Source organism: Cygnus olor, chromosome 4 (genome assembly GCF_009769625.2).
Source record: "Cygnus olor isolate bCygOlo1 chromosome 4, bCygOlo1.pri.v2, whole genome shotgun sequence".
Lineage (NCBI taxonomy): Eukaryota > Metazoa > Chordata > Aves > Anseriformes > Anatidae > Cygnus > Cygnus olor.
Window position 1 is genome coordinate 36580158 of NC_049172.1, and position 15920 is coordinate 36596077.

At 36.3% G+C, this 15920-nt stretch overlaps 1 protein-coding gene across 10 annotated transcripts in view; it reads left to right on the forward strand.

Annotated features, from left to right (window-relative positions):
• Positions 1 to 15920, forward strand: part of INPP4B (inositol polyphosphate-4-phosphatase type II B) — a 347812-nt gene that overhangs the window by 237350 nt on the left and 94542 nt on the right. For all 10 annotated transcript variants that reach the window (XR_005819226.1, XM_040554780.1, XM_040554781.1 and 7 more), the window contains 4 exons: positions 8667 to 8839; positions 9831 to 9954; positions 10988 to 11105; positions 15778 to 15918. Coding sequence is in view for 9 of the 10 variants with exons in the window: in XM_040554780.1 (XP_040410714.1) it covers positions 8667 to 8839; positions 9831 to 9954; positions 10988 to 11105; positions 15778 to 15918 (556 nt within the window). In the remaining variant the exon portion in view is untranslated. The remainder of the gene's footprint in view (positions 1 to 8666; positions 8840 to 9830; positions 9955 to 10987; positions 11106 to 15777; positions 15919 to 15920) is intronic.

A 15920-nucleotide genomic window follows, 5' to 3' on the forward strand; every position in this document is an offset into this window, starting at 1 on the left:
TGTCCTGTATAAGCCATAAAATGTGTTTAACCAGAATCATCAGTCTATTTGAGTCTTTCATTGTAGTTGTTTAAAAAAAAAAAAAAAAAAGCTTTAAGTCTTAGCTCTGATTCAGGCTCACATCCTACACAGGCAAACTAAATACTGATTAGAGCTTTTGGCTCACAAAATCAAAAACCCCTTAAGTTTCCCTTTGAGTATTATAGTAAGTTATCAAATGGAATGAGAAGTACCTCTTGGTAAGCAATAACGACAATTGTAATGGTCAGAAAATTATAGACTTATTTTGTTCAGCTGAGAAGCTGCCTTCTGGAGATGACAGGCCTGTGGTGCTGGAATAGATTCTTCTCTTAGATGTATCCCCCACTTCAGGATCCTCTCTGTGACTCTGGAATCAGTGCAAATGCTTTTCTGTGAGAGTAGGGTCAGTGTATTTGTTGAGTTGTGCTGAGTGTTCTGCAACACCTGATCAAGTGCAAAATGCAGAAGATTTATGGGGGAGATGACTGATTTCATGTTCTGCTGTTTGAGGAAAGCATCATCCTAATGGTGTTTTCATGAGAGCATCATGGCATGACCTTGACAGTTTATAGGAGTTCTGAAGTCATGTAAAAATGGAGTTGTTTTAAAATTGCTTTCTTGTGTAGGACTTGCTTAAAAGCTTTTTGAAGGACTATCCAAGGGTGTACCAAACTTGATTGCCTGATAGTTTTAAAAACCATTGCCTTTGGGTCCAGAATTTTGCATGCTTAACTTCTGTGTGACAGTGTTTTATTTCTCTCTGTGTCTTTCTCTCAAGTTTGATGTGAACCTCTGAAGATTCATTATGAAGCACCTACACAGAGTTGAGATACTGTTTGGGGCTATAAATTCTGCCTTAACTCTCCTCCGTTTTATATTTGAAGCCTGGATGCGTTGGTTCATAACTTTTTCTTAGATACGAAGTAATGGTATGCTTATGCGTGCAGATACGTTTCTAAAATTTTAGAATTTTTAGCACGTAAAATGCACAAAAATCACATACATGAAAAGTTGCAATATGTTGCGCTTAAATATTATACAATAATATGAGCATAACCTACTTGAGTAGTACTGCAAGTGTATGGGCATGGATCTTTGAGTCTGAAACTGCTTCAGTGCTGGAGCTGATCCTAAGAAAAGTTGTGCTGCTGTTTGTAAGAAAAATAAGCAATACACAGGGATTTGATGAAATCATTGAGAAGTATGCCTTAAAGTATGGGATAAAATGTTTGCTTATATTAGTTGAACCTGCCTGTTACAATAGAAAATTTTTATATACATATAACAATGAAAAGATTGCAAAGAATGCATCGCATTCATTTTAGATGGTAGAAAAAGGTATGACAGTAATTTGATGTTTTTGAGCAATAGCATATTCCTGCTACTACAGATGTTACCATAACCTATATTTAGAGTTTGTGAATGTAGGCTTATATTTGCAATCTCAATGCTGACATTCTATGATCTTATTCTTTTTTTCCCAACATGCTTATATTTATTTTATGGAATCTTTGTAATGTGAAATATTGGTGGCACCATTTTCTTGTACTTATCTTTCAACATGAGTTGTACATTCCTTAGCATAACTTTTCATGCAGTCTGACCTTTAAGTGTATTCTTAAGACTGAATTTGAGTTATCAGTTACCAAGGTAACATTCTATGGTTTCATCACTTGCAGGATTATGATTTCTCTGCAGGATAAATCAGGAAGAGTAGATGGATTATAAAGGAAAGGTTTTTTACCTTTTTTAACTTGAGACTGGCTTGCTTTGGAGAATTACTTGACAACATTGAATTCTCTCTTTACCTTTGCCTTGTTGTTGTTTTTTTTTTTTTTTTTTGAGTTTGAATGTGAAAGCCTGTCCAGGAGAATTAGATGCCAATAAAATGCAGTAGTTTGCTCCTAGGCTTATACAGTCCCTAATGGATCTCCACATCTAGCTGTACTGGTAGAAAAGGCTGCTGTTTCCAGCTGCTCTTTGTAACTCTCCATCAGTACTATCAAACCCAGCTGCTCCTCCACTGGCTGTTTGTGTGAGTACTCCCTAACCTGCTACATACAAAATCCACCAAGTTGTCTCAAAGAATTTAAACTAACATTGTGGTTGCACATGGATTTTGCCTGAAGTTAATTAAGGAGTCATAAGCTATGCTGCTGGGCAGATGAATTGGTCAAGGGTAATCTTCACTGTAGGTAACCAAGAGCATTTGGGAAATGGTGCCATGTTTCCTAGCTCAAATGAAGGATGTTCATAGCCATATTGCTATGGGTATATGTTGTTTTTTTTTTTTTTGAGTAATCTGGTACCTGCTGGGGACTCTGTAATTCTAGATTACTCTTCTGTCTTTTAGTGCCCTAGGGAATCACATCCATCCAAATGCAATAGAAATGTGAAACAAAACTGTCTAGTTTTGATGGCATCTTCAGGAAGAAGGGTATTTACTTAAAAATGTCATTGAGTTGGGAAGATGTAAAATTCTCCTTTAGTCTGCTCCTTAACTAGCAAACTGTGTTTTGAGGAAATGAACAGTTCTCAGAAACTTACTCTTCCATTCCTTTTCCTTAGATTTTTTTTTCTTAATCTTATAAAATAGTCTTTGAATCAACTCTGATTCCAAAATTTAATGTACTACTTCTGGTTTTCCACTATTTTTCTTTTCCCTCTCACTCCTGTATATTCCTTCTCTTTTTGATAGGTTGAATAATTGGACTATATGGAGCCCAGAATGTAAGATAACCACTTCAGCAATACTTTCTATCAGTAATTCAGCTACTGACAAAAGCTTTAGAAGTCTTCCTTTCCTTTACCTGTTTAACTGAATGAACAAAGTATTTTCTTAAACAAGACATCAGAACATCTGGTTGTACAACACTTCCATAGGAAGGTTTATGTTTTGAGTACATTAGATTAGCTTTAACATTGTCTATTGTTGCCGTCGCCTTCTTTTCCTGTTTTCAGTGTGACAAAAGCTGCTGAGACACTAGTATATGCATGGTTAGATGGTTTCAACTTTCACTATTAGTCTATGTGACGGTGTAGAAAGTCTCAGATGATTAGAATGGAGAGAGAAATCTACAAGAATTCAAAATCGTTCCCCATGACACCAGAATTATGTGGTCGAAGTAGACTGCTATGACACTAACTGCAGAAACACCAGGAAGACTTATTCAGGTTTGCGATGTTCTGGTAAGAAATGTGGCAGAATTACAAGGATAAAACCTCATCCCTTCTCACAGGGCATAGCCCTCATTCTTGAGTTAACTGGGCTCAAAGAGCTGGATGGGAAAAGAAACAAATAGGAAGTGTGCTACTATCCTGGAAGAATAAATTCAAACCGTGTGGGTTACATAGTTCATTCTGTTTGCACCATCTGTTTTTGAGGGGATTGTTACTATTTTGGGTTGGTTGATTCTTTTTTTTTTTGCTTGCCTTTTTTCTTAAGCCATTAGATTTTGTATCACACGTTCAATTTGTGATGTTGACATGTCAACTCACTTATATCGTTTGACCTCTGTTATTTCAATCCTATCACGGGCTTTGCATATTCAGGTATTAAGGGAATAAGTGATTAGATACTGTAAATGGTGAAGTCTTCAATAGCTGCTGTTACCTCGATTACGGGAAGTGTGTAGGTCCCTTTGTCCTTTTAAAAGCGTGGTGATATGTTTTCTTCTGCTTTTAATTCCATATTTAGTTTTTAACTTCATACCATTTAAATTTTGAGGTCACTTGAGGCCATCAAAGATTTCCACAGATTTTTAGGTGGTGCAGACAGGAATGATAGAATTGGCTTTTTTACTCTGTTGCCAGTGTAAACTGAGATAGGAGTGCTATTGCAAAGCCCTAGGGCTTTTCCAATTTGATTACCAGCACTTTTTAATGAACAGTTCAGCAGGTCTGATTTTGAAAATGCCTTGCTTTTCTGCCAAACTTTATGAAATTTCACATGCAGTTTGACACATTGCAACTTGAATATTAGCATGTAAAAATGACTAGTTGGGAGCTCAGCAGGTTATTTGCCTGTGCAGGCATGTTAGAATGTGGGACTGAAAGATGTTTTCCAGCAACCATAGAGCAAATCCTCTCATAAATTGAACTTCCACAACTGTCCGGCGATGGAAGCAGACTAGTAATTCAGCTGCACTTACTCATGTTTTAGTCTCACACTAACTGTATAGTGACAGTATTTCTTCTTTCAATTTCATCCTTTCATTTTCCATTTTAATGTGTCTGCCTTGTTTTACTCTCCTATCCAGAAACTGACTAGCTTTGTTTTTGAAATGAGTTTCCTTGCTTCATCACCAGGCTCTTACTCTTTGTTTGGATGCTAAATTTTCCGTACAGGACAGGCTGCCCGTGTCATCTTAGCAACTTGACAGTTACCCTGTGGTCTCCTTGTAGCTTATGTTCTTGCTCCTAATGTCCTTTCTGAAGTGTTTACTCATTCAGTTAATTCTGAAGTGTTTTTGAAAGACTTATTTCCACTTTTTTGAGGATGCAAGTCTTGCAAGTTCAAGTTAAAATAAATATGACATCTGAAGCATCAATGCTTCTGTAAGTACTTGAATGTGTTAGACACAAAAGCAATAATTTGTACCATTTGCTTCTTTACGTGATTCTGCCAAACTATCATCAGTCTCAGAAGTCCTGTGCTGTGGTTAGCCTTGCATCTTCAGAGCAACAACTGATTCTGAGCTGATTGCAGGCTTTCTCATGAAGAAGGAATTCAAGTGGGCATCTTGCACCTCTCCCAGACTCTTAGATGTGTAAGCAGTGTCTGGTAACCAAGCAGTACCCTCACACATGAGCAATGTCAGAGTAAGGTAAATCAGGATAATCTAAACATGAATTTAGATCAGGATTTTAAAGCTCTTTTTACACACATTATCTCTTGATGAATTTTATTAATATTCCGTATTTATCCCTTGCGTACAAGACAATTTTCCAGTTTATTGAGTTTACTCATAAGCTTCAAAATACAGTGCTTTTTTTGGTTTAATAAATGTGATTCTCTGATTCAAGGCACAACTTATAAGCTGTAGTATTTGCTATAAGTGTTTCTGATAGATATTTAGAGACTTGTGCGTTGTTAGTGGATAACCATGTTTTATATCCTGCCTGGAGTATTTGGAATAGGATAAACATCATAACTGACATACAGTGATTTTTAACGCAGACCAAAGATATGGAGCATCTATGAAGATTTCTCCTACGCTTTTGTCCTTTCCAAGACCTTGGTCTGTCATAAACTTGCTTTGATCTTAACACTAACTTTGCTTTAAAATAAAAGGACAGAAATGAGAATATATTTGCCCATTCATGTATGTTCTATTCTCAAGTAACAATGCAATCCCTCTTAGATTTGCTAACTAGCTCCACCTTCTGGGGACTGGACATCCTTAATAGTTGTGAATAGAAATTTTCAGTGAAAACATGCACTAAATGGATTGTTTTAGATAATTATCTGGGGGTATTGTATTTTCTCCTGTCTTGATGGAAAGTACAATTCTATTTTATATTATAAAATAAAATAATTTCTCTTTATTTAACCAATAGGGTAAGATTTCCTCCAAATTTATGGTTTTTATTGTATTCTACAAAGCAAAGCACATATGAAAGTAAAGCTCTCTATAGAGAATTGTCACTGCATGGTTTTCTTGGGGAAATTAAATATTCAGTAGGATTTATTTTTAATACAATTAGCATGACTGTTCTTCAAAAAAAATTGGCCTTGAGAATTCCAAATATTTGAATTCCTTCTTAATGCAGCTGTCATTGACAAAAATTACTTATACTAGTAATATGATCAAATAAGTCCCATTTTTGTCTTTGTAAAGCGCTACATTTCAATCATAATCTTAGCAAAAAAAATAAAGAATAAAAATCTGATCTTGAAGCTTTGTAGCACTAGGTACGTGCAAAAATCGTAATAGAAATCATAATAGTTATCAGTGGTTTACTGCCAACCTGGAAGGCTGTGTGAAGTAGAATCCATTTACGTTTGTTCTGGGTCCAGTATTATTCAATATTTTCATTACTGACTTGGCTTATGAAATATCGATGATGCTTATAAAATTTGCAAATGCTTAAGGCTGGGAGAGGCTTTAAGCACCATGGGACTAGGATTAGAATGGATGTTGAAATGGAATGCTAAAATATTAGGATGCAGTTCAGTAAGAACAAGTACAAAGTTATGTTTTTAAAAAAGCAGAAATACATGACATGGATTGCCTGGTTAAGTGGCGACTCAGTAGAAAAAGTTCTAAGTGTTACCTGAATTTTGTGGCCACTATATGACCACCTCTTCTATGAAAAGAGTTGGTAAAGCTTCTTAGTACTATCCATGTAATCTGAGTTGTAAAAGCAGGTTCATGAAGTGTGCCTAGATCAACAAATTCTTCTTTTCTCTTGCCCTAGCCATCAGTGTACTTGGAAGATCCTTGGCTGTGTCTGCATCCAGCTATGTTTTCCCATAAGAGTGGGACGTGTGTCTGTTGGCTGGGCCTTCAGGTCTACTTTTTAAATATTTTTTAAAGTGGCTAGATGCGATCTTTTTTATTATTTGCTCAAGTAAGAAGGAGACAAATTCTTTTCTTATCAGTTACAGATTTGTTCACTGGTTTAGTATACGTTGCCTTTTAATCTCATTCTGCTGCAATTGCTTTCCATAGCATTTATTTATTGATCAATTTAGTAAATTACTATAATTTAAGGCTTCAAAGGAAAATTTAGATCACCTGATCAGCCTAGTCTGAATTCCAGTATGTTGTCTACCTTATTTTTAAATTCAATTAGACTGTGTCTTACAGCAGCCTCCAGCCTTTGGTTGTTCTTTTGCTTTTATTCCCTTTAGTACTCTTTATTTTCTCTTCATAAAGAGCAGAAATCAAGTTTCTGCTTAGTCTTTTTGATAGGTTTAAGAAGTTCAAACCCTAAATCTTGGTAGCTCTCCTCTGCAAGCTCTCTATTTTTCCAGCAGTCTTTAAAATGGATACACCAGATTTTGGCATGTATTGTATCAATACTGTTTTTGTCAGTGACATACAAAATCAACTTTTTGTTGCAGCATGGAACTGCGGATGGCTTATGTTCTGTTTTCTTCATGATGGCTCTAACTTCATAACTGCTCTTTTCCAGGGAACGGTTCTTCAGTCTGTATTTCTTACGCTGAAATATGTATGCCTGTATTAAAACACATTTTGTCTCACCATATAGACACTGTTTGCAAAGCAATCCAAGTTGTTCTGACTGCTCTGTCCTTATTCTTATTTCTTCCTTCCTACACCTTACTTATTTTGCAGTTCCTCCTGGCTTTCAAAGTCCTCTCCAGTTGTCTTGGCTACAGTTTTATTCATTTCCATATTTTTCCATAGCATAGCCAAATTAACTTTGCAGCAGACAGCTCTGTGTTCCTGTCTAAAGAACTTCTTTAGTACTAATGAGTCTCTTGCTGGCCTGGCTCAGAATGTTATCTGAAACAATGTGCTGTTATCTTCCACCTAATTGCAATTTAAGTGGAACAGGTTTGATTATCAATGATTCTTAATTACACTAACCTACACACAAAACAAACAAACAAACAAAAAACTTAGTGATGGACACTATTAAGTCAGTTGCACTCGCTATTTTTGGATAAGTTTTTCTGGAATGTCAGATTCTTTCTTTTCAAACTGTAACAATGAAACTGGTATGTAAATTCTGAAGGAGGGTAATTTTTTTATTTGCTCAATGCAGAGGGGTAGGCAAAACCATAGGCAACTACAAGGCAGGTCTGTTTTTATTAAATTTTGAAAAATTCAGGAACAGCTTGGGTAATTGGGCAAGTTTGAGTAAGCTATTCTGTTTTTTCTCCATTCCTTATTATCACTTTCTTTAATTTCTAATATATTAAGGAGTAGTGTTTTTTCATGTGTTTCATCAGCCTGTTTTTTTCTGATACTCCTCAAATACATTTTAACAGAGCAAAACATATTACAGAATAGTTAGAAATCTGTCTGCTCAGAGTAACTCAAAAAATGAGTTCAATATCTCTATTTAAAGAGAAGAATACAGAGATAAGCTAGAAAGAAATGTGACTTGAAGGTGTTAGCATCTTTCAAGCCTGTACGTTAAGCAGACAATATCCTTCCTAGATATCTATTTGTTCTTCTATTTTGCCTCCCAGAACGTATTTTTTTTTCTTAAATACAGGATCTCCCTGTTTTTCGGTGGTGTTTTTTTTTTTTTGACTGTATTTCGTTTGCTTAGATACAAGGTTGTCAAAGAACAAGGTAGTAAAGAACAGGAGATTCTTAATCATATTCATCTTGCGCTAAATGACTTTTTGCTTGTATCTCTAAGTTTTATGTACAACACTTTAATACAAGTTTTACCGAGAAGTTAGGTCTGTTAAAAAGTTGTTGTTTCAGGATACAGCTGGATTCAGGCCAAGGATATAACCCCAGTCTTGGTGCTAAGCTAGAATCCTTCCTTTAAGCATATCCTCTGGTGATGTCTGCAACACTACAATGGTTAGGATAGAGCTTCAGTGTTAGCTTAAACTCTAGGACAAGCTAGACAGCCACTGCAGGCCTCTCTCCAATCTGAAAAGGATTTTTACTACAACTTTTCTGCTTTGGAGCTAATGATCTGTCTTATTCTAGGTGACTGGTATGAACAACTTTATCCCCTGGTGATTACGCTGAAGGACTGCATGGGAGAGGTGGTGACCAGAGCGAAGCAGTCAATGGCATTTGTCCTGCTTCAGGAGCTTGCCTGCGGTTTGCCACAATGTTTGATGCTGACCCTGAGGAGAGACATTGTCTTTAGTCAAGCAGTAGGTTGTCTTATGTCTCTTATATCCTACTGTAGTGGCTATTTTGATGATGCTGCTATAATTGAACGTACTATGTGTGTGTTGTTCTTTTGCACAGTTCATCACAACTTTTTCATGTATTTTCCATTACATCCACCTAAATATTTTATAATGTGATAAAGAAAGGAATAGTAAATGGAAATCCATAGTAACTGAATCACCGAGTCACAGAAATAGGTCTGCTGTGAACTGGAAGACATTATGTAATCTCTCTGCTTCGCCCAAAGAAGGGATCTGTAAAGCTATTTTTTATAGTCTTCCCAGGTTATATATGCCAGTATCCTCATGTGGAAGTAAGGACCTCAAGTCTAGCCTGAACATTCCTTGCTGCTGTTCAAGCTAGGTATTTTTTCTCCTGGTCACTGTGGAAATGAATAACAGACCATTGGTTTTCCATTTCTATCAGTATTTTATGTGTTTAAAGACTGTCAGCCTGCCTCTTCTCAGACTAGTCTTCTCTTGGTAAAAAACTCAAGTTCTTTCGATCCTCTCCTGTAGATGTTGTTTTCCATATAGATTGTCTCTAAATAATTGGTACAATTGGTCCTCAAGTTATATGTTTTTCCTAACATAATTAAGGAGTTAGGGAATGATGGCCAAGGAGATATGTTTGCATTAGGTGCCTAACTACTTGGAAATCTATCATAATTCACATGCTTGCATGTTTATAGTCTGCTAAGAGAGGTCCTGGTCTTATTTATTTCATTGTAAATAATACAACCCAATAAAACAAGTGAAATTTCTGTAATATAAAATAAGGGAATATTTGGTGTAAAAAGCCTCAGCAATATACTAATACGAAATTATGTATATTGTTACTAAATAGAAATATCCAAGTTATTTTCAGAGATATATAAATATTACTTCTGTAGTGTACAATGATAGCAAGCCTTGTTTTCACTGTGATTGCAAAACATTTGTAATTTCACATTTTTTTTTATTGTCTTTATAGCTCGCTGGATTGGTCTGTGGGTTTATAATCAAATTGCACACGAGTTTACATGATCAAGGATTTTTACAACAGCTTCATACTGTTGGGTTACTTGTGCAATATGAAGGACTCCTTAGCACATATAGTAAGTATTGTTCTTGGACAGAATTCTTTATGCATACACACCAGACGCTTACCCAGGAGTTTTAGATTTTAACTTCTGTTCCACTCCAGGAATTTGCCTTATTGAATCAGAAAATATTACCCTTAGGAGACAGTAGGCTTCTATATAATAGCACCGTTGAAGCCAATTGACAGTGTTGTCAATTATACATCACAAATTACTTGGGTTATTTTCAATCTCTCAGGGAACGCTAGCTGCTAATTCTTTTGCACAGAGTGCGGATCTACATTGCCTTAAATACAGGAGACTGGCTTCATCAATGCAGCTAGGGAAACTTTTGATTTTAATACGTACTGTTTTCATTTGTATAGGCACTTGGTCTGACCCAAAAAAAGCAGGTTTATAAAGCTAACCCAAACAGCACAGTTACTCACTCTCTCTCTTGTGCCCTGACCATGTCAGTACTGGTGAAGATACCCTGAAAATTGTTTAACACCTGATTTGTTATAGGTGCCATCATTTTATATCTATTTCTGAGGACGTTTGGAGAGAGTAATTGCAGTTTGCTTCAAAAAGCCTTGAACTAGATGTGTTGGAATACTTCCCCAAAATAGAGATTTTGAAAAAAGTAGAGGGATTTAGCATTTGTGCAGTTCTTTGCTGCATAGGCAATTGCAGCTCCTCGTTTGGAGATTGCTGTCAGACTCCTTTCTGCATGATGGTCACTTATGCTTAAAACCTTTGTCCTCCACCAGCAGGACAGTCTTTAAAAACACTTTCAAATAGAATAATGTCAGAAAGGCCATTTTTCTCAATGCACATGTAAAGCAGACTGATTTACAGAGGTGCTTAATACTCAGTTATCTAGGCCACAGAGAATTGTCAGCAGTTCTAAAAATCAGTCTGCTTTTATGAAGGCTACTTTAATGTGGGTTTAGGGCTGTGATTTTTAGATGGACAGACTGGAAAATGTAATCCATATATTGCCTTACTATAACCTATTCAGTGACTGATCTGTCTTCTCTGTTAATAACCCTGTAATCTTTCCATATAGGTGAAGAAGCGGGGATGCTAGAAGACATGGCTGTGGGAATTTCAGATTTGCAGAAAGTAATGTTTAAAGTCATTGAAGCCAAATCCGAAGATTTTTTGCCTATTATAACTGGAAGGCGGTAAGAACTTTGTTTCCTGGAGCAAATGGCAGGTAGCTTTAACCGTAAGCACATGAAAATGCAGATAATGTTTTTTTTGTTGCTGAGTTCTATTATATGGAAAGTGCAATAATTTGCCTCTTCATGAGGCAAATGGAGAGGTAATGAGGTAGTAGGGATTTGTAAAGCTAGTAGTACTATGGGCTCTGGGTTACTTTCCTGATGAGCACCTTAAAGTTCCAAATATATAACACAAATTAATCGCAAGTGTCTGAATTGCATGTTGAGTTTCTGTTGTATCTATCTTGTATCCAGACGCTGAATCAAAGAGAAGTGGCAAGGTAAATATTTACAAAAGTGTCCTCTAACTGAACATACCTTGTTTCTGAGGTTATTGAACCTTATTTTTCAGTGTGATAAATTAAATTACATTTCTAAGAGCTAAACCTTGATTGTCTTGAGATGGAAACCGAAAAACTCAGATGCCAATTTTATTTGCTGAAGATCGTTCAGAACGTATGCAACATCAGAAGTCCTTACACAAAGCCACTAATACATCATGCATCTCACATAAGCAATGCTGAATATCAAGGCATAAACTGAAATAGTTCATTAATTGTGGCTACAAGAGGGTTAAAAAGATTGTTACACATGAGGAATGGGGTTTTCATCTTCATTATTATTCCAGTCTGAAGCTCCAAATGTTTTTACTTTTGCAGAAATCACTTCCTTAATAGTATCATTATTCTTGAGTTGACTGTAAATTAAATTCAGCTAAAAGCAGCGACTTTTAGAGAAGATATTTTTTCTCTGAAGGGGGCTTTCACAACTGATTTACTTAATTATTCTGGATGATTCACTCTCATCCTATGGGCCTTCCGAGAAGGGATTGAAATAAATAGGAAGGCCGGAGTATGATAGGCAACACATCGGGAGTAATTAAGAATAATTATGGTGTGTAGATAAAACAGAAGAAATACATCCTTTGTAAATCACACCAGTCAAACATCTTGAAAAATCTAGCAGCTACGTTTACTGGCTTGCTGCCATTACTGCGGTACACTGAACTGTCACACCAGGAGGTCCTGCTTTTGAAAGACTCGAGCTTTAAGCTGCCTCAGGCATTCTGGATTGATAGAGTAGTCAGTCTTTAGGAAGAAGAGTTACTGCCTATGATTGCTGTACTGTACTTACTGGCAGGTGTTCACTTGATGGAATTGGTAGCAGACTTTAAAAAAAAAAAAAAAAGTTTTAAGACTTGTTTGGAGCCCTATTCTCTTAGAGCTGTGATGAGACAGCATGGAAAGTCATACATAAAAAGAGGAGATAGTGGAAAAACTAAGTATTTTCTAATTAACATTTAGAGAATCCACAATTTTTGGATTGTTCCAGTAGTTGTGTTTGGAGATGAATTTTATATTGTGTGGCTTAATTAGACTTAAATACTGTAGAAATGCAAGACAACATAAAACTACCAGTTCTTAATTTGCAGAGTCGGAGTATTCACTTGTAATTGTTTTTTGAGGGAAATGCTGAGGACTGACATATCAAAACAAATCAATCCAAAGAGTGTGGCATTGAGTAGTAATGTGCTAACCTGCCAATGTGGGTGGCTGACCCTGGCCATCCAGGTGGAATTAAGTTCAGGCAGTTGAGTTCTTATATAGTTAACACTTAGATTGTATTAAAGAATTTTATAGAAGTATTTGACTGTGTGCATGAACTTTTGAGTCATCACAGGGTTTGATTTTAAAAAAAAACAAAACAAAAAACAAAAAACAACAAATGCTTTCAACTAAGTGCATGATCAGACTGGCACTTACAGCCACACTGAAGTAGTCTAAATAGTTGTCGCTTTCCTGGATAAAGCACCTCCCTGCTGAAATGCAATGACTGTGTGTTTTGTTTTTTTTTTTCCTGTTGAAAAGATCGTGCAAAGATCGTGTAAATGACCTGTTCTGTATTTATGGACAGAGCTAAGTGTGCTCTTGGAGCTGACCGCAAATAGCTGCAGAGTCCATGGCCGTCACCTGTGTGGGGGTAGTTGTTAGAAGCTTTCTTACAGAACTGAAGTGGTTGTCTATCCTTATATGTGATGATAACAAATATTAGAGTATAAGGCAAATAGTCAGAGAAGGGGGTTACTCTTAAACAGTCATGTTTTAGTGATAAACAAATACAGAATACCTGAACTTATATAATCAGTCCTGAAATAGAAAATTTATTTTTTTTACCCTCGTAAGCACACTGGGTTTCTCTACTCCTGTTTTTTACTTTTTTTCCCGGAGATCTTTAAATGTTAAAAAATCATGTAACAATTCCTTGGTTAGTTACCTTCTCATTGGAAAATGTAGTGGCCTTATTATCCATCACATGCCAAAACTAACTAGTATCTCTGCTCTGAAACTAGCCATAAGAGAGAGATACTACCTGACAATAAGATTTATTATTTTATTACTGTTTCTTACTTCAGTAGAATCATTGGACCTGTAAAATGTTGGGAAATTAATGTCAAACAAGTCCTCCAGTTTTCAGTACTTCAATTTTTTTTCTACCTGACTTCAGAACCATTCCCAGACCTGCCAGACAGCTCTCTGTCACAGTCTAGTAGTGTTCTTCTTAAATGATGAGAATTGGGTTGTTCTTATTGCACAACTGGTGAAAGATTTTTAAAGTTTACCAAGGATTCTATCTGGGACTTCAAAAAAAATGTGTAAATTTAAATAAAAAGAAAAGTAAGGGGAGGGTAGGCTCTTAAATGCTACTGATGTTAATTTGTCATGCCTAAAGGTCAACATTTCTCGATGTTCTTTGACACATTGAAAGATTTGTAGTGATCTTTGGAGGTGCGAAATGTGGCAATGCAGTGACTTGATGACATTTTTGGTTTAGTAACGTACATTCTTTAAATTTGACTAAACCAACATTTCTTCTCAACCTCCTGAAAGCGCTCTATGACAGGAAAATGTTCTGGTAACACTTCACAGCAGCTAGGAATGATAAGTATGCGGGCTGAGAATGAATGTTGCTATACAAAGATCATTTGTACAGAGTTCTTTACTGTCATCCTTGCTAACTCTGTATTTCCTTCACGTGGATTAATTAATTAAATAAAACTCAAACCAAATATAGTTCTACTCCCCACGTAGGTTTGTTGTTGTTTCCCTCCTCTGAGACATATCCTCCATTCATAACTGTTGATAACCACCCCAGCTGGAAGCATCTGGCATTTGCTCAGACTATACGCTAGTTCTAGCCCATACCAAAGCACATGACAATATTCTAGCCACAAGCAATTACACTTCAGTCACAAGTCTGTACTGGACCTGTTTTATTTTGTTGAGCAGGATAGAGGTTCAAACACAAGCTCTACCTTTCCTAAGCTGAAGCTGTTTATCCCAGCACCTGTTCTAAGATAGTGCCACTCATCCATCCAACTTGCTGAGGATGTCAGAGCCATTGAAGAAACTGCCATTGTTCTTCAGGGTTTTCTGCCTTTTCTCCCCAAAGTTCTACACATGGCTACTCAAGATTGTATTTTAATTCTTTAGCAAGCACATGATAGGTTAAAATAAGGGTTTGAGGGATTTTGTGATTATTTTACTATGAGCAAAACAGTATTATTTAAAAAGATAACTAGATAAAGTCAAAAGAACAAACCCCATCCTTTTCCATCTTAAGTTTGCATGCACACATTGTGTGACATCGTAGGCCTGGTTTCTGTAGGTAGGATATAGATCCTCCTTCCCTACTACCTCTGTACTAATTTTCCTTTTTGATGCTGTACCAAAGTGTGCTCTGCAGGAGAGAAAGTTTAAGTTTTTGATATCAGTTTGCCCTCTTCAAATGATTAAAATTTCCAAGTCTGTGAGACAAATGGATCTGCTCCTAGTCTTTTCTTTTTTATTACACCAATTGCTCTAATAATAGAAAGAAAGCTAGCAGCATGCTATTGTTTCTATCATGTTAGTTCAGGCATCAATCATCAAAACAGGTGAAATTCAACTTGAGGGTTCCACAATGAAGGACATGATCAGAAACTGGACTGGCAGCCAAAGTAGCATATTTTTAGTAAAGTCAAACCAAACACAACACAAAAACAAAACTGTTATATCATATCCCTTCTCCTAAAACAGGATCCATATTTGCGTAATGAGCGTTTAATTATCATCTTCACAGAGTCGATTTTGTAGTTCGTGATGCTTTCTATCCCTAGGGAAAAAATCCAGACACTGAAGGAAATGGAAATTTTGCTTTGGGCTTTTGTGAAGAGTTTTTGCTCTGTATAGGCCATCTTACATTTAGACTGGATACAGGGTTCAAGTTGTGGCTTCTGAAAGGAAGTTGTTTTTTTAATTCAGTGAGATGTACTTTAACAGTTGAGGTGTTCACACTGATAGTGTGGTAGCAGAAGACTTTTTTTCTGCTGATTCCACTTTTAGTCCTATTTTCACTTCAGTAAGGGAGTCAGTATCAAGAGCATATAATCGTATACACCTTATATTTCCATAAAAGTTTGTGCTTCTTAAAAGAAGCCAGCTGAGCTGAGTCTGAGCACATTTTGTGCTTTAACACAAGGGGAAAAAAAGACACTGATTTTTATGTCTAAATGTTCTCTATAACTTAGGAAGGTTATAATTTCAAGCAAACCCATCAGTATTCCTATCCTTATTCTTCCTTTTACTTTTCCTAGTGAACATTATGTTATAGAGGTCCAGCTTCCAGCAAAGATGTTTGAGCTGCTGCCACAAGAGATTAAAGAAGGAAAGCTACTTCGCATGTATCCAGTACTCTTTAATGTTGGAATCAATGAACAGCAAACACTTGCAGAAAGGT